This window comes from Passer domesticus, chromosome 1 (assembly GCF_036417665.1).
Source record: "Passer domesticus isolate bPasDom1 chromosome 1, bPasDom1.hap1, whole genome shotgun sequence".
NCBI classification, from domain to species: Eukaryota; Metazoa; Chordata; class Aves; order Passeriformes; family Passeridae; genus Passer; species Passer domesticus.
In genome coordinates, this window is record NC_087474.1 from 152,753,517 (window position 1) to 152,773,291 (window position 19,775).

At 38.3% G+C, this 19,775-nt stretch overlaps 1 protein-coding gene across 1 annotated transcript in view; it reads right to left on the minus strand.

Moving 5' to 3' along the window:
- Positions 1-1,307: 1,307 nt before the first annotated feature.
- The window catches only part of ADCY8 (adenylate cyclase 8), a 117,885-nt gene continuing 99,417 nt past the window's right edge, over positions 1,308-19,775 (minus strand). The window contains exons 13-18 of the mRNA XM_064397226.1: positions 19,467-19,548; positions 14,892-15,050; positions 11,138-11,284; positions 5,652-5,744; positions 3,359-3,473; positions 1,308-1,884 (exon numbers count right to left, since the gene is read on the minus strand). Of these exons, the coding sequence (XP_064253296.1) occupies positions 1,397-1,884; positions 3,359-3,473; positions 5,652-5,744; positions 11,138-11,284; positions 14,892-15,050; positions 19,467-19,548 (1,084 nt within the window). The 3' untranslated portion in view covers positions 1,308-1,396. The remainder of the gene's footprint in view (positions 1,885-3,358; positions 3,474-5,651; positions 5,745-11,137; positions 11,285-14,891; positions 15,051-19,466; positions 19,549-19,775) is intronic.

A 19,775-nucleotide genomic window follows, 5' to 3' on the forward strand; every position in this document is an offset into this window, starting at 1 on the left:
CAGCGAAAAGCAATACTGTATTTACAAAGAATCTGTATGTTGCACTGAACTGTTTGAGTGTGATTCATCTGGAGATTGCTGTGTGATTACAGGTTCTGCTCTTCCATCTGAGATTTACTTTAAAGATAGTATTTACTGAAACAAACCCAGCTCCTCTGAGAACAAACTTGATGAGTGGTTTCATGCACTTCACAGCCTGGTGTGAATCATGGCATGGCTGCATAAACCTGGGCTATAACATTTACCCTTTCCAAGGTGAAGTTGATTAGCCAGTCCCCAAAAAGTTAACCTCCTTTTGTTGCAGGGCTTGTAGCACTGAGGTGTGCCCTTGTAGCATCTCATAGGACTGTCGGTGCTGGCACACAAATAATTTAGAGTATTCTCAGTCTTGGCTTCCCCTCATCTTGGGGCAGCTGAGTGGGAGCTTAGCAGTGAGTTTTGTTTCCTGTACTTCAACATGCACTCATTTTACAGCCTCAGAAAACCCTTGTTTTGATGACAACTCAGACTAGTGACTGGGTTAAAAGAAAGGCTCTGGAAAACAACATCAGAGAATCTGATTTGTTTCTTGGCTGTACAACAGATTCAGCAGCAGGCTCCAGACATGTCACTCAAAGTGTATCTCTGTTTTCTGTTTGTCTGTGTGACAGTCAAGGCACCACAGTGTGTTTGAGCCCTCCAAACAGGACTGATGGCTGTGACATAGTGCCCACAGGAGAGCCCTGACCCCCTGCCTTGGGTGCAAGAGGTCGGGTGGACACCAATACACAGTTTATCTACAGTGCAGTCACCCAACTGTGAGGAGGATGCCTTAGTCTATTTTAAGAGTGAAATCAATGGAATCACTGAGTTTGGGACAAGATTCATCCCTTCTGTCTTCCAAACCCTCATACCTGCGAGGATGACCCACCTTGAAATCTTTCAGCTGTATTGTCAATATTTTTCCTGTAGTTATGGGAACAAAGCAACAACCTTAGATTGTATAAATCTACTTGAAGGAAAGTAAAGGTGAGAAGAACCTACTCACTTTTGTTTTGCTTTCACCTGAAAAATGTGGTCAGTATTTCCTCCTTTTGCCATCATTAACTCCCTGCACAATTCATGTTCTAAATCCCTCCAGTCAGGGGTTTATTTTTTGCCCCTTTCTGCAGATAGATGATACAGCTGAGTGGTGGCCAACACCTACTGTGTCTAGATGTTCAGATTTTAGCCACAGCTGGATGGGGAGAGATTCTGGCACTATTTGTTAAAATATAGGAATTTGAATCTCATCAAACTATCAGACCAGTAAAAAAAGAAAATCATACTCCTTCTAAAAAAAATTAAACCCTTTTTATTTGTATATTTATTTTTATATATAAAAGAAATACAAAAACAACCCCACAAACAATGCTGATTATGGCAATTCAGTTTTGTCAGCCCCCTCTGCTTGGGCTGCTGCCTCAGATCCACCAGGAGTGAGCAAAGTCCTCCGGTTGTAATGTCCTTTTATGATTCCAGAGTTATTGTTCTCATTAAGAATTTGTTTCTGTTTTTGCCTGTTAAGAGACTGTACAAGTCCTAATACAACAGCTGCTAATGAATACTGTCCAGTCAGTTTTCTTGGTTGTAAGATTAGAGGATTTGGTTGAACTCTTCCTAGAAGAAAATATGTTTTGATTTTTCCTTCCTGTTCACTGATACCTTTGACATAAATTTCTCCACGGTAGTCGAAGGCAAATCCCCGGTCCTTCAGGATCAGATACGTTTCTTCAGGCACTTGTATTCTGTCACTAACACCTGTGCTGTCCATTCGACTTGCCAAATTCACTGTTTTGCCCCAGATATCGTACTGGGGTTTCTTAGCACCGATAACTCCTGCCACGACAGAGCCATGGCTAATCCCTAATTGAAAAAAAGAAAGAAGAAAGAAAAAAAAGGAGAAGATAAACTGTATACAATAATGACTAAAACCCATATTTACACTTATGAACCAGATGAAGCCTGGTTGAGATATACTTATCTCCAGGCTTAAGAAAGAGGTGCATATTTAAAGAAATTAAACAAAAAAAAATCTGGAAAAGCTAGAAAACTTGAAAAGTGATATCAACAGGTTTATTTTATGGGAAACCCTTGTCAGTGGAATCACAATACTTTTGTGTCATCTGTATTCTGCACATTTTGCCAAAGCTGCTGAAAACTTATTCTCAGACAATAGAAAGATTTCTGGAACTACACTTGTTGAGGGTGACCTTGTTAGGGCTATAGACAAGAAATTTCATTCTTATGTTCTGTGAAGTGAAAATATTAAAGCATTCTGTGAAGCTATTGAAAGACTGAATTTTGTAAGATTGTTGCATAAAAAGACAAGAAATATTTGTTGGGGTTTTTTCTAGAATAGAGATTTAAGAATAATTTTAGTAGAGTGCAAAATATATTTTGGAAAAGGATTTTAGTTTCTTAGGGGTTTTTTTAAAATATTTTTTAAAATGCTGATAGAAATATTATCAAATACTCTTGCATTCAGGCTCTATGAAATCTTTACATGTGATCTACACTTACTGAATGTGGATGCCTTGTGAAATCTTGGGAACTATGAGTTTTGCATTCAAAACTGTTAGGAAATGCAGGTCAGATGGTGATGCTGTGACCCTCTAATGCTGTGATTGATGAATATAGCTCAGTTTTTCTATGGAAGGGTTATCTATAAAACACATGTCCCTTCCAGGTGATTTTTTGTTTTTTTTTGTTTTGGCCAGTGATCAGCTCAGCATGAGAAGTCATCAAATTTACTCCTGCTATGTGTTATATATTCAGGCCTCTTTTTTATGTCCTATCTCACTAGCCATGTAGGGTGTTCCATCCAGAACAATTGCTTATGCATCCCAGAAATTCAGAGCTGCTGCCACTGGTCAGGTGACAGATGGAATTCAATTTTTGTGCAAAACACAAGTACTACTCCCAGGCTTTAGGAGAAACGGCTTCTTTTATTGAAGAAGAATATTATGCAGGGAGATTAATTAGAGACTGTGTGAGTACCAGTCTTGGGTCTGGATCTAGGTTGTCCTGTTCACTTTCTGTGTTATGTCTATGGATTGTTAGTACCAGACTTATTAAAAGACAGTAAATTAATTATGTTCCCCATTCACAATTCACTGAAACTTTGAACTCCTGCAATCCTCAAACCAGGGCCTATATTCTGCAAATGGAGTATTTAATATTTCTGACTTTGCCTGGGATTAAGTCAATTTGAAAACAGAGGATATTTGGACTCTTCTAAATTGTGCATGTCCTTGCAATGTTACTGGAGAGCACTCAGTGGAGTCACATCCTTGCAGAGAAAAACCCATTTTAACTCTGGTGTTTGAACCATGCTTACCAATCCGGAGTTCAAAGTTGTTGAAGGAATGCTTGTTGATCTCCTGTATGCTTTCATTCAGAGCTATGGAGAAGTCAGCCAGGGCACACAAGTGTCCCCATTTGTCTTCACATTGCTGAGGAAAAAGTTATACACCAATATGTTAGTGAAGTTTTTCATTTGCCCAGTGGCTACCCATCCCTACAAGTTCCAAGGGTTTGCATTTGGAATCTAGCCTCAATATTCAAGATGAAAGAGAAGTATACTGCTTTTACTGGTAGTGCTTCCCATTATGTTGTACTTGTATAACTGGATGTAGAGCAGCTTAAAGGGCCAGAGAAAGTAACATTCTGTGAGCAATCTGACAGGCAATGATGAGAATTAACAAGGCATGTGAAGCATGTCTAAGGCTGAGAAAGGACGTATAGAGAGGATTAAGTTTGCTCAGACTCAAGGTTCAAAATCTGGTGAGAACAAGGGATGACCCATGTAAGCACAAAGTAGCGTTAAAGAAGTGAAGGATGTGTAATTCTCCTTTGCTGAAACTGTCACCCAGGAACAGCATCAATTCTAGTGCTGTCAGAGGTGTAATGATGACAGGAACAACAGAACAAGCCAAGCAATCTGGGGTTGGTTAAGGGAGAGAGAAAAGGCTCTTCAGTAGTTCATTAACTGCCTTTGCTTAAGGCAGACAAGTCACTCCCTGCTCCTTCCCTTCCATTTCCATTCCTACAAAGCTGTCAATATACAGGTGGGGAGCAGCAGTAGGTTTTAGTCTTCCCAGAACACCAACAGAACAGATGACTGTGGGTTTGGCCCAATGATTGTATGATATCTTCTCATCTGTTCTGAAGCAAGGCAATTCCTTCTTCAGATTTCCAGTTCAGAGTACAAAGGATTGGAAGTCTCTCCCTGGGTGATGCAGTCCAGCCCTTTGCAGTTTTCATCATCCTGTGTCTTTAATACTGAACATGAACATCTCCTTGGCATCACCCTGCTCTGTTCACACCATGCTTGGTCCTTATCCTCAACTGGCTCTGTTCTCAGCATGCCAACCTCCCTCAGCAGCCTGCACCTCTTAGGTGCTGACAAGGTGGCAGACATGTACATATGACAAGTATATTTAAAACATCCATTAAAATTCCATTAAGCTATTATAGTTCAAGAAAAGACATGAGTTAATTAGTCTTGGAAAGGCAATGAAACTTTTCTCCCTTTGAATTTTTACCCCCATCAAGAGTTAAAGGAAGTGATTAGGAGCTGTGTAGCTATAACCAACTATCTCCCTGTGTTCTAACCTTCTTTGCTCATGTCTACACAGAAGCATTTTGACAAGCAAAAATCCAATGCGTATCTAGTTTTAGGGATTTCTAGCTGTCAGCATCACTTCTTACTCTGTAGGTGGGAGATGCTCAGCTAGTTACAGTCCATGAGTTTTATAATATATTCTTGACAAACAGTGGAAATTTTATGGTTTATAAAGCTTATGATAATCTGGCTTCTGCTTTTCAGAAGTTGTGATCAACTTGGGCAAATCTGATTCCCAGTCTGTGACCAACTAGGAGTATCACACCCCTTTTGTGCTGCTCTTCCTGGGGACTGGCACCAGTTGCCAAAAAAACAGATTTCAGCAACAGATGACTTCTCACTGTACATCCAGTGAGATGTTTTAGAGCCTTAACTAATTTGTTTGCAGGCAAATTCTTGGGTGGAATTATGAATGGATTTCTCTCATCTGACTTATGGGAAGTTTATGGTTGTGACTGTGTGTGTCCTCTGTGAATATTTGTTCCCTCAGCTTGGTTTGCTTCCTCAGCTGAACCAATGACCTGCTTTCTTTTTGTTGTGTCGTTATCATGCTGTCTGTAGACATTCTGTATCCAAAAAAAGTATAAATACAGCGTGAGTATGCTTACACTTGTATAAGTATGCTGTCAGTTAATAGATTCTCTCTCTTCATCAATTGTTGGAGGTTGTCAGTCAGGTTCCTGTCTGAGTTACTGAGGTGGCTTTAGAGTATGTCTGAAGACATAGATAGACCTGATCTAGATTCACATTGGTGTGACTAAAAGAATAATTTTTTCTCCTATAAACCTAAATTTGAGGAAAGAATCCATATGGTTCTTGTTCCAAGCACAAGATGGCATTTCAATTCATCAAGAAGTGTAACGGCTGTCTGCCAGAAGCCCCAAATGTCTATTTTATTTTAGCAAAACAAGTTTTACGAACAACATAAAGATAACACTTATATTTTTGAATATGAATGGTCAGAATAATCACAAGCTTTGCTTCTTAAAGAAAATTATCCTCTTACCTGTTTTTCAGGTGACAGTCCTGACACAGCCATGTACGTGCTGCCAATTGTTTTAATTTTTTCAATATCTTGAAATCTCTCTTCACCTAGTAACTAATACATATGTAAAAAGAAAAATACTGTTACTTCTGTAATTCCTAACACAAAATGCTTCTAAAGATGTGGGAATGTATCTTTACACTTTCCAGTCCATCATGGCACACAATTTATTCTGGGTCTTGGGGAACACTGATCTGGAACTCTGGAACATCATCTCACTGAGTGCATGCGAGCTAAATTGGGCTATTTGGTAAGTTCCATAATGGATAATATAAGACATGCATACTCCAGCCTAAGAGAAATGCTTCCAAGTCTTGCATTTCCTGAGGTATGATCACTGAATATTAGTGAAGAAAAACTCTATGTGTATGTATGTATGAGTAGAAGACTTGATCACTTAAAAGTGTTCCTAAAACTCTACTGGAGGAGCTGTTTGCAAAGTAAGTGCTGCTACAGCAACAATTGTGGTGATGAGAGCAATATTCAAGACTGAACTGGTTGGGGCTCTGAGCAAACTGGCCCAGTGGAAGGTGTCCCTGACCATGGCAGGGGGTTTGGAATGAGGTGATCTTCCAACCCAAACCATTCAATACACAGTCAGTGGATGGAGGTAGATGCCTCCAAAGAGATCCTGTAAGACACCAAGTCCTCTTATATCCCCTGCTTCCCCCTCCTTAGGGTCAGACTGGACACCAGCATATCCACAGGATCACTCAATCTATACAGTTATGTATTTTCCCCTTCTAACAAAAATTCTAAGAACCAATGGGGAATGGTAAATCCCTGTATGTATCTGGGATTTGCTATAGCTATAGGTGTTGAAAAACATGTCAGCTTGAGAACTTGGAAGAGGAAGAAAAAATTTTAGTTGAGTGACTAAAGCACTGAATGAAGTGGGAGTGAAAGTGTTTGGTCCCTATTCCAAGTCCATATTTGTGGTTTAACTTAAGACTTTCTATGAAATAGAAGCCAGACCTTTACATTCCTTGAAAGACCTTAACAGAGTTCAGGATGTGGATTTTATCAATGACAACAGAGTGTGGAATATGGGCATTAAACACCTTATCACAGGAAAATGTTTGTTGCTGGTGTTAATGCCAAATACCCTGTGAAAATTTATGATAAGCTGTATGATATCTAATAAATTTAGGGATCAGTATAGTTACAAAGTCATGGGAAGAAAAAAAGTTTGAGATTCCTTTTCATCAGGAAAAGGAATCTCAAACTTTCAGTTCTAAAGGCTCAATTTTGTTGGGGTTTAAGTGAAAAAAAGTAGTTTTGTGGTCAGGCAATAATATAACAAAATATTTTTCCGCTTTCTTTTTCAACACTGTGCATTCTTTTTTCCATCTTGTGGGTTGGAATTTCCTGCCCACTAAAGATTATTTCATTCAGAGGGAGAAACATACCAGAGGCATAACATGAAATATCCCCTGCCACTGAAGCAACCCCAGCGCCGGGGCCTCGGGAGCGTTGCTGTTGGTGTGCAGATATGGCACCATCTGTCCCTAATGGGAAACTGCACAGCATTCCACGTAGGGAATACAAAGCCATATGGTTAATGGCCCCTGTCCAAGGCAGGAAAGTCCAAAGACTTGACCTGCTTCTCATTTTTCTTCAAACTGCCAGAACAGCCCATTGTGTACCTTTCCCTCTTACAAGGGCAGCTCTTCCAACTGCTCTCTAAAAGAAAAAGATTGTTCCTTGTAGCTCTGTCTCTGTGAGCAGTCTGAGAGCACCATGTGTTTAAGCAAGGGGAGAAAATGGTCTCACTTCAAAACAGTCCGTATTTTTGTTTCCAGATGGTTGCTGGAAGCAATAGCAAATAGCACTAATTTAAAACGTATAATAAATATCTAAAATTACCCTTTTTAGGAAAGAAAAAAAACATTGGCTGTGATGCAATTTAGAAAAAATTATTCCATGTTATGGGTTTTTTCCTCATTCATTATTGTTTTCAAATCTCGTGTTTGCTTCTTTTTTCCCCTGCTTTATATGGTTTGTTCAATAGATTCTTTCCTTCTCCAAATAATGATCTATTTACTAATTACTTTCTTCACTGTATGACAGGATGATGGATTTTGATATTGGAGAAAAATATTCCAACTCAGTCATAAATCAGCTGCCATTTGTAAAAACATTTTAAATAGGCTGCTAATTTAACATGATAGTCCAGGGACACATTTTCAAACACTAGAATGTGGTTTGTATCTAAAAAGAAACTAGTGGCTTGATGCTGCAATTCATGTACGGCCAAGGTTGTGTGGAGGTCAGGCCCTGGGATCACATGTACAAAACTGTACAAAAAAAGAATATTGCAGGACATAGCACAAAACTGCAAAGTAATTAAAGAATCTGAAAGCAGGATCCAGTGTTCTGTTGAAACCTCTGTTACATAATATATTAATAACTGTTTTGATATAGACTATGTAAATCAATGCAGGATAAATAAAATGCAAGAAAAGAAAAGAATCTGTGAACACGAAAGCTCTTCTGAAAACACAATGCCCAGCTGTAACATTAACATACATAAATGACAGATTAAATAGCCTAGAAAAAATATTACATTAAAATAATTCCTTCAAGACTCATCATATCTTCAGAAAAGTTATAGTGTTAATTTTTTGGTCTAATGTCTCTAAGAAAGAGAGTTTAGCCCTGTATGTGTCTTAGAATTACAGTTATATAAAAAGCAAGTAATTATGAAAGGTAGGTTTTCAATGTTCATATATGTTTCTTTCTGCCAGTCCAGAAACTAGCACCTCCTGTTCTGCCTCAGCTGGCAGGAAGACTGGATAATTTGGAAGTCAAAAAATTTGTGAACGATGAGAGAAAAAGAAAACTGAGTGAAGGCTGTATTTTGACAATGGTCAACCACCAACTCTGCAAACTCCTGTTTGGACCACATTCTCCCACTGCCCACAATCTGACTCCTCTGTGGGTACCTACCCCCTGCAGTTGTCAGTGACAGGTTCTGTTCCAACACTCACTATTTACTTGCTATTTTTTGTAACTGGCTTTGTCTCCCTAACATAGTTCTATTATGTGGAAAGCAAAGCAATAGATCCAGACTGTATCCTTGCTGTGTTGCATTAATGAGGAAAACCCTCTAAAAAGAAGAAATAACCCAGATTTCTTTCTTGTGTACCTATCACATTTTCCAAAGCACGTAAATTTGTATTTTTACCATGGCTTCCATTCAGAAGCATCATTTTGGCCCTGTAGCCAGAGCATCTCTAATATTATCTCTGTAAGGAAAAGAGGCAATTCACAGTGTAGAATGTGATCTGAGCTTAGGAACTCTATTCAGTTGTCTAAACATATATGTCCAGTGGGATCTAGAATACTCTTGCCCTGATCACCTCCAGTGGCCTTCTCCAGAACATGAGTTTTCTGGAAGTGCAGCATGGGAGCTGAAAATCCCAGGTGTGTGTTCCAAATCACCTAGGATGTATTGAATGCCATCAGGTGCCTATGTCTTACACTCCTTGCTAAGATTTCTACATCAGGGTATCTCTGCAGAGGTGCTCACTTGTAGAGCTTCCCCATGGATATCAGAGCTGTTCTGCTCTCAAGCTGCACATCTGCATCTTCCTCCCAGAGCTCTATTGGAACAGCAGGCAATCTTGGCAAGGAGCACAGGGAGAAAAAGAAGGAATAGTGACATTGTATAGTGTCAGTCAACAGTTACATGGAAACATTGCTGGCCCTGTAACATTGCACCTGGAATGATTTGAGGTTCCTTTTCCATGGATAAGGTTACTTCTTTCAGTTGTTCTGTCTGGCATATCACCTTTCAGATTGTTTAGACAGAGCAAACTAATGACATGGCCATGCTGCAAGTAGGTTAGCAGTCAGCAGGGGATCCCATAATTTCATTTGCTACCTGTACCAAGAACATATCTATTCTTCAACTAAACATGTCTGGGACATAATACAGTCTCTAATTAGGTCCTTTATTAATTACAGAGCAGGTGTTAGGGGCCTGAAAGTAATATTGTGTTAGGGTTTTGATTAAAACCTTGTCTTCAGTAATTGCCACAGCAGCAAAGGAATTTTGTTGTGAAGATTACATGAATGTGCATGACAAAATATCTTAATGTGAAGACTATTGCTATGAATTAATTTGAGTGGTAATCATTTTAATCAGATCTGGAAATAAAAACAAAACTATTAATCAAGAAGCATGCTGACAGCTGTGCTAGATTCTGGAGGTAAGAAGCAGGCATTCATGCCCATGGGGAATGCAGTGCAGGAGCTTAGCAGGTGACAGAGTTCTTCTCGTGAGGGAGAGATTTTTTCCTCAGTTAAAATGTGCAGGGAAGTGTTCCCAGTGAATTCTTCTATTTCCCACTCATAGTTTTAGTATCTCACCAATTATATGGATAAACTCTCAATTTCAGTGTCAGTAATCTTAGCCTTGCTACAATCTTTATGGGCAACCACTCATTCCCCATGCAGGTGCCCAGGATGGAAGTCACATACCAATGATACCATATTTTCTCCTTCTCTTTTCTCTCTGGACCATTGCAGTCTGGAGTACAGGTCCAATCTTGTTGCTAGGTAAAGGTGGTTCCAATTCTATTTTTACCACTCAGGGATCTCAGGAGGGCTACACACTCCTGAAAACTGCCTGCAGTATAGAGGCTAAAATTCTTTCTGCTAGGTAATTTTGGCAGTATTTTTTCATCCTTCCTGGTTTTGACATTTTTTTAAAGCTCTTCACTGGCCTATGTTTTGTCTCCTTTCTTATTAACTCTTGGGCTCATTGCAGGACATGATACCACCTGTCTAAGCTTCCTTACAAACTACTTTGCAGAGTATGGAAATTTATCCTGACTTCCTCTTCAGTTATCAAGTTTTCTTAGCTTTCACCTAGCAATAGCTAGGTTGGGGTTATATCTTCTTTTTATTTTGTCCCCTCCTCAGCTCCTTTTCTGAAATTAAATGGACAGAATACCTAAATAAATTCTTTTTCCTTTCTGTGTCCTTTCCATTAAAAATAAAACCAAACAAAAGCAACCTCTTCACCTCTGAATTCCTCAGTGAAACAAGCAGCTGAACTTGATTTGTCTCTCTATAAAAATCCTAACAGGCAAGTCTTCTCAGCTAATATGTCACTACCACATCTCTACCTAACATTTGCTTCTGAGCTCTGTGCTTCACATTTAACTGGACACTGTTTTACCTTTAATATTCATCGAGTCTATTCAACCAACACCTTTACATCTGTAACGATCTCATTACATCATTCAGAACAAAGTTTGGCAGGATGAAGGGCAAAAAAGCAAACCAGAAAATTGTAAAATGAGCAAAACAAAACAAAAAAATCAGATAACTATTGGAAGCAAAATAATTACCAAATTTGATAATTTAGGATGACATATTTGCCATTTATAAACTCATAGTTTAAACACTATCAGGTTTCCTCTAGTAACTGGAATTACCTCATCAAAGTCTGCAATGATTTCATTCAGTAAGCGAAGACATTCTACTCCTTGGTTATTCATCTCAGTCTGGGAATAGAAGTCAGCAAATCCAGGAATAGAAGCAAACATCACACCAACAGCGTCATAGGACTGAGAGTATAATTCCTGAAAAAACAATGAGGAAAAACAAAGTGTTAACATAATGGAGAAAATATAGTTGGCAACAATTAAAATATTTTTCTTAATTTTTCTATGCATAATACCTTAATATCTGACGTTGACATGAGTATTTTAAGGGTTAGCCAGGTTCAACAGGAGGAGGCTAACAGCTATTAATGTTTTTATTGCAGATTATGTGCAGGGTTTTCCTTTTCTTTGAATGCCTGCTCTTTCTGCTTCTTAGGTCAAGGAGCTACACCAGCAAAAGTGAAATAGAAATTTTGCTTTTGATTTATATGAGGAATGACTTGAATACATGAAAGATTCATTGTCAAGTAAAAATACCAGTTATCACATTTTCTGGTGGATAATTTGTACTTCACTCTACTGCAGCTCTTTACGACTTTGTTTATTCACAAGTTTTCAGAAAAACCTTACTCTCTGGTAAACTCTGGTTCTCCTAAGGCTGTTGAGGTCTTTGGTTGCCTGGCTCTGGGAGATGTTCCTGCTCTTAGGGTTCAAAAGGAGTGAGAAACAGAAGGTTACTAGGATAAAGTATGCCCTGGAAAGTATGCTTCCACTTACATTATTCATATATACTGAATGACAGATTTATTTATGGAGGGCCTTGTGTCATTACATATGTGAAAATGTAGACAGTTTTTGTCTGAACTAAAAGTAATTTTTAGGAAAAAAATTAATTTCAACTTTAAAGATTCCAGGGGTTGCTACCACAACTCCTGGTATGCTTTTCTTGCAGCTAATATACCACCATCACATGTATTCTCCTTTGATTGTTCTTTTTTCCTGGCTTCAACTTCTGTAGTTTTAGGTAATGGTATTTCTGTTTATGAACCTTTCTTATGTTGTTATGACCTGAAGTACTTTTTCCTCAAAGTTCTTGTTAATGGCTTTAAGAAATGTTAATGCTTTGGTTTCATGATAAAAAGATTTACTGCTGATTGCCATACACTTGACATGAACATTTCAGGTCCTTCTTCCTTCATCCTATTTCTCCCTAGAAAAGCATCCTGAACTTCTGCTCTGCTCTTTGATATGCTGCTAATGCTTCTACTTATCCAGGCTCTTTTAAAAAGTGTCTTAGAGTAAATGTGAGAAAATTCTTCTCATTTCCAAAGCCACGGCAAAACTTTGATTGAGAAAACATGATTAATTCCCTTCCTGCCCTTACCCTTTCTTTCACTGAAGAACATCTTCAGGGTCATGGAAGCCATACTCTAAGAACACTCTTATTCCCTTTTCTGGGTATAAAAAGAGGTAATACACACATTAATTTGTGGATGTTTATGAAAGATCTGACAATGTGTGCTAGGAGAAGCATGAATACACTCAGCCATGCTTGTGCCTTGGATCATGAAGATAGAAAACAACTGCCTGAGCCTTCAGTTGCTCCATTTTTCTATTTTTGGTAAGAAGCATAAGGACAGAAACAAAACATCCATAAGAAATCGCTACAGTACATATTTAGGAATTCATTTTTTTGAGAGCAGAGAAATTAACTTAATGGCCAGACATGAACTGCAGGATTGATTGCACTGAAATCTGGTAGATTTTTCTGTCTGCCAGCTCATGCATAAATCATCCCCAAGTACAGTTACTCTAGAAATTGCCTTACAAAAAGCAGGGGTGGTAGAATTAAATTCAGTGGCAAATTATTGCATCAGCAGTGATCCATGGGGCATCTGCTTGCTTCTGAAGATTATTATGCACGTGACTGTAAGTGAATGAAAGTGTAAGATGGGAAATTTATTCCCTGAAAACCCATAATGCAGATATGCCAGAACACACTGCTGGCTGGTATCGAGGTCTGCTTCATTTGCAATGAAACATTTGAACCTGGTTGCTTTCACACTCACATTTTCTCATGTGCATAGCAGGGTTTCTATGGCACTTTCATACCCGCAGAGTTTAAAATTTCTCAAGAGTGAATTCTAAAGTGCCTTTTCTTGTAGCTTCTCACTGTGTCATCCTTCCCTGGGTGATACTTGAAATCAGAATACAATGGTTCCTCATTGTGCAGTCTAATTAGTCTGCCTACATCCATTTCCAAAATGTACAACAGAAAATGGTAGCCTTAATTCCTTTTTGCTGCATGATCAGTAGATATGTCAGTGCTGGCAAGGCGAATCTTGCAACAGCCCTTCCCATTATAAAAGATAATTCCAACATTGCATGAAAAAAAAATCCAATTTCATCATACAGTACCTTACTATATATGTAATATTATAATATGCATTTACTTTGTTTCAAATGAGGAGTAAGTGACTTACTGCTGCATTCAGAAACAAATTCTAGAATTTCCTTTATCCATCTTCAAACTTCATGTTAGGAATATTCAGAGACTCCACTCTCGGGCTTTTCTTTGTGTACTGCAAACAATTTTTAGGAACAGAGCCACAAACTCTGTCATTGAAATGGGTGTTTTGTTATCTGCCACAAACAGGCAATTCAGGGGCAATATGAAATGGGAAAAATGTTCAGTTGTGTCTGCAGAAATGAGAGCCTCAGGTCTGTTGCACCTTGTTCCTTCCATAGTCACTGTCAGGGCTCTAATAATACTTCTGCAACACTGGGCTGTCATAAACTTGCACAGACATTCTGTTAAATTCACACATCTTTTTCATGAATAGTAGATTTTCATAGACACAAATACTAGATTTTCATAGACTCATAGATTGGAACAGACTTCTGAGTCTCATTTAGTACAATTTGCTTTCAAAGCAGGACCAATTAGATCAAGTCTTTCACAGCCCTTTTGGTTTAAGGGCTGAGCCCTGCTCAGCCTTCACAGACTCACAAAACCACAGAATCACAGAATTGCAGGGGCTGGAAGGGACCTCTGGGGGTCATCCAGGCCAACCCTGCTGCCCAGTCAGGGTCACCTAGAGTAGGTTACACAGGAATGCACCCAGGTGGGTTTGGAATGTCTCCAGAGAGGGAGACTCCATGACCTCTGTGAGCTGCCTCTTCCAGGGCCCTGCCGCCCTCTATTAAAGCAGTTCCTCCTCATGTTGAGGTGGAACATCTTGTGTTTTAATTTACTGCCATTGATCCTTTTCCTGTCCCTGGGCACCACTGAAAAGAGCCTGGCACCATCCTCTTGGTCCCTGCCTTGGAGACGTTCAAATGCATTAATGAGATCCCTTCTCGGTCTTCTCTTCCCAGGTCTCTCCTCATAAGAGAGATGTTCCAAGCCTCTAATAATATCTTCTTTATAAACACTCATCAGGTATTTGAAGACAACAATGAGATGCTCTTTCAGTCTTTTCTTCTTAAAGTTGTATGATCTCAGGTGTCTCAGCCTCTCCTCACATCCCCCAATCCCAGAACCATCTTGGTGAATTATTGCTAGAATTTCTCTGTGTATGGCCCATATGTTTCCTACTGGTGGGTTCAAAACATGGAAACATAACTCCAGGTGTGGTCCTAGAAGATTTACTTCAAAACATGATTATTTTTCAATGTTGATCAGATACCAAATATTGGCAGCATTTGTGCAATGAATCCTATAAAAAATAAGTTTCAACCATTTTCTACCAGACCTACTTTTCTTCTCCTAATTAGATATAAATATCAGAAAATTGACACATACTTCATTATCCCGATCCTTCTCCAGGAAGTGACGGGCAACATGACTGGGTAAAATATTCCGTAGCATGTTTTCGTTGTGCTCCCTCAGCTCCTTCATTTCATTGATTTCTTCTTTTGCTTGAACACGCCACAGAAAATCCAGCCTTGCTGTGTATTCAAGCTGTAGTTTCAGAAAGAAAAAGAGGCAAAAATAAAACCGGACAAGATAAGAGTAGAGATTGTATTGCCATCCTGGCAGGCTGCTCCTGCATGTAACCACCTTCAGTGCTGCTGAAGATCTCTGAAACAATTTAATTTTCTTGCCAGAAAAGGAGATTATTTCTTTGCCTTATGTACAGGCAGACTCTCAGAGTAATCTTGAGCAAAATAATATTTGGCATATTACTGCTATGGTCAGTAGATATAAACTGTCATCAAATTATTTCCCCTTTAAGCATATCTTTATCATTTAGATAATGTAGTCTGACAAGAGATAAGGTATTAGCAGGTATTGATATGAAATAAATATGTTCCCCTTTTCAAAAGTCTTTTCCATTTAAATGAGAAAATTAGCACAAGGCTAACTCTAAACTCTTGGCAAGGATGTCCTTCTCAAGAATGGACATTCAGCATTCTGTGTAACAACCCAAAGAGAACATCCAAATCTGTGGCACAAAAATGATGTAGTTATACTGTTGGGGCATACAGTTATTTACAACTTTTATCTTGTAAAAAATAATGGAAAACATGCTATTTGTCAACCGTTCCAATACTCTGTGCCTGTATTGTGGGATCAGAGTCTACAATCACAGTTTATCCGTACAAACTCCCACTGCCTGATACCCACAGCCAAAAACTGAAGTGAAATGATTTCCAGTGTGGTGTGTGTGTAGAACAAAAGCTGTGCACTGCAGAGCTTACACATGCACAAATATATATCGGCACATATATAAATTCTTATTCATTTAAGTATGAATGGCAACTGTCTGCTAGCTGAAGCAGGGAACAGGTTGAAGAATTGTGTCACTTACCTGAGAGGCACCTGTGTGTGCACATGGACAAGCCCAAAACTGCCAGAGATTTTGTGTGCATTACACTGAAGCAGAGTTTTAAGCAGATTTCAAGGCAGCTGATACTGTAGCTTGCACAAGGGGTGACTTAAGCTACAGCATTACTGAAAATGATGGAATTATATATACATATATGTAGTTAGTAAACTGAAAGAGAACATTTGTTTGTGAAGTCTGAGATGCTCCAACTAGAGATAATAACACCCAGCAAAGAAGACCCATCTATTTGCTGGTATTGTGCCAGCAAATAGATGAATTTTACAATTTTGAAAGACATCAGAAGGTGCTGGGATAGAGGAATTTTTTGAAATATAATTCATATACCAAACTAAAATAAAGGAGCAGCCTGCCGTGGGTGGGAATGACTAAGAGGGGGTTCAGGCATTGTTTAGTGACTCATCTTGGCCACAGTTTTAGTCAGCAGCAGTCATGAATGGCAAACTCTTCAGGAGAAAAAAAGCAAAGCATTTTGAAAGGGACCTTATATTTTGGCTGTGCTCTAGGGAGCTTTCCTTCCCAAAAGCTAAAAGTGACTGTGGCTTGATATAAACTTCCAAAGCCTGAATATAAGTTGGCAGTGATTTACTTGCCCTCTGGGTGCTGTGTCCAGCTTTATAAACAAACTTTTTTCTACTGTTATGTTGATCTTCTGTCTTGTGACCATTAATCCCCTGAATTAATGGCAACAAAAAAAGACTGTCAGGAAAAAGTATTTTAAACACATTTTTCCACCTTTTTCAGTTTCCTTTGCCTTTCTTTTATGCTAGAAGACAGAGTCCATACCAGATAACTGACTTTTATCTCTATCAACTAACTGAGAAGAAAAAATTATCTGTAAGTTTTCAAAGAGTTCTAAAGGTATTTCAAAGATTGACTTCAAATAGGAGCTGCTGCTGGATTTTGGGTTCTTTGATGCTTCAAGGTAGTTAATGCTACTACAATAAGAGCTTGGCAAAAAACTGTGGTAGTTTTTCAGAGCTGATTTTTTTATGCTGCTCTACAGGGAAATGTCACATCTTTAAGCCTAGCTCAGAATAGCAGCAGCTAATCTTTACATTTTAGATAACATCGTTCTGGTTATCTGTGTTCACATTTAAACATGACATATTTTTCCTTCATCATCAGTGGGTTACCAAGATGACACTATCAGCTCAGAAAGAAAGGAATGATATATATGAGATTTGAAAATGGAAAATATTAAGAAGATGATTTTCTAAGTTCTTATATTTGCTAAAATTAAAAGAATTGTAGGGTTGAGTTTGAGGTTTGTGGCTTGATTTTCTGAAGAAGTATTCCTGGATTTAAATCCCAAAGTGTCCATGTTTTCCTGCCCTGATACGTAGCTTTAAGAAACACCTCTAATTATAATAGTTAGTGAAGAAAAGAGAGAGTTATTACACAGAAAGCCTAACTTTATGTCCTCTGCATGCTGCACAACCCAGTTACTCTGCAGAAAATTGTCACATGCAATTAAATCTAATAAGATGGAACCATACACCTTTTTCTCAAATTTAATGTTAAATTTTGTGTGCTAAATATGGCACTAACTTTGAATCACAAGAGATTTAAAAAAAAGTTAATTATTCAAAAATTTATCATCCATAAGTATTATTGTACAAAAATAATCTTTTTCAGTAAATCCATGTGGAATAAGACAAGTTTTAAACTATTCTACTTCAGATAACTTTTCCAGCTTGTGAGATGGGAAGATGTGCTTGAGGACAGCTTTATTGGACTTAATGTACTTCCCAATTCACACTTCAGAAGAGTTTTGGTTTTTCGGTTTTTCATTTGCTTTTTTTTTTCTCTTTTAATGTGGTTTGAATGGAACTTTTATATATATTAAGTTGACAACTATACAGAAATCTTTAGGTGAACTCCATAATAAAAAATTAAACAATTCAATGAAATGTTCCTGGACTCTGCCTTTGGATGCTGTTAAATTGATAGACTGGCCTCATGAATCATTTGGGAGAGCATGCAGAACTTAGCACATCTCAGAGACCATTTCCAAGGGCAGTTCTAGTGCAGCCATCCTGTTTTATGGACCCAGAAAGGCTAATAAGATGGAAAATAACTTGTGCTCTTCTTGCAGGCCTCAGGGCTGGAAAAGACTCTTAAACACCCCAGATCAGGCTTTTGTAGAAGACATTTACACTCAGGATTAGGATCCTGAAGAGCATTTCCTGGCTTCAGCCTAATTCTTACTTCACCTTAACTTGTCTAGTGTTGTTTTTCTTACTACCTTGGCTGATTTCCAAGCCTGAGATTTTTTATCTTGACATATGTTAATAATCATTCAGAGTACTATAAGGCTTATCCCAAATTTGAGTTGAACAGTTCTTATTTGTTCCATATTAATCCTAAGTGGACTTTTTGTCATGATAAAGCCATGTCACAGTTCATTGATTTCCATCAAATTTATATCTGTGCACTGTGCAAAATGCATTTCATCCCTTGCTTCCCCTACTCACTCATTCCTCATTCCCCCAAAAAGAAGATAAACAGTAGGAAAATTAATCAAATATTTAGGGGTTGGCTTCTTTTTGCTCTCATGTGGAAGGAATGGAAGCTCTGACTTCAGGGATAGCTCCGAAAGTTATTGTAATAAAGTGTATAATGTTGTCTTATTCATCACAGCATCATTTCTCTCTTACTAACTCATTCCAGGAGGATTGAGAAATGCTGGAGTTTGTCATCCTAATGGTCTTGAGGGGAAAATCTTTAGGCAAGTCAACAATGTCTAAAGGCAACTGTGCTTGGTGCTTTCTTTAGAACAGCGTGCCCCTTGCTTTTTGTCATTAGAAACTGCCTCAAGTCAGCATGTTTGACATCCAGAGCTTGGAGGCCAGAAACACTGTGGAGAAAACACTCTGCTTTAGCTGGTTTTTATTCAATGCATTTGTTTTTGTAAATCTAAATTTGCAATAATTCTCTCTGCTTGTGCATTGTGTACATATTCCTGAAATACCCTGTTTCTCAATTCCTCCTCAAGGATGTCAGTCCTAAAGGTCTGTTTAAGATCTAGGTCCATGTGAAAGGAATCTTAATGCTCCGAGACACAGATGAGTAAGTACTGGTGCTTAGCCCAAATTTTCCTCATTTCCTTGAGTCTGCTGTTTTTCCTCCATAAACAGAATAAGCTATTTCACAGTAGTTTCATTATTTATTGGTTTTTATTCCCTAACTATAATTTGGGTTTATGCCTACTCAAGTGCACTGAAACTGTCAGGTGCCTCCAGAACTGCACACATGTCTAAAATAATGTTGTCCTGTTTGTTCCTTCAAATTGGAAAAGCAATATAATTTGAGTATTGCTGAATAGAACATTGCACATGTTCTTTAAGAATGCTAGACAGTGTCAGATGTGGGCTTTCTTTAATCAGATTCTGCATATGATTTATTAAATTGTGAAAGGTCATATGCTCAAGAAGGTTAAAAGGCAGGTGGTATTTTAAAAGCAATTGTTGTCACATCTTGTAATTGCAAGGGACAAAGGGAAAGGTTGAAGAAAATGTTTGCATTACCTGTTGACCATGATAAAATACAGCTAAAAGGAACATTGCCATCAGTAGTAAAGATGCCTCCTTTGTACCCAGGAAGTCTGTGCTGGAAACAAACAAACAAACAAACAACAAAGTAAAATACAGTTATTTGTTTTCCAGTGTTGTAATTGTTCAGAAGTTTCATTTCATAAGTGGTAATTTTTGCTGTTCATTAAAAAAAAACCAAAACAACCCACTGTATTTGAACATTTAATTTAGTAGTAATTAGTTCAAGAGAATAGGAGTGTAATTGGAGAGCTCCCTGTTTGGAGGCACATCTTAAGTAACTAA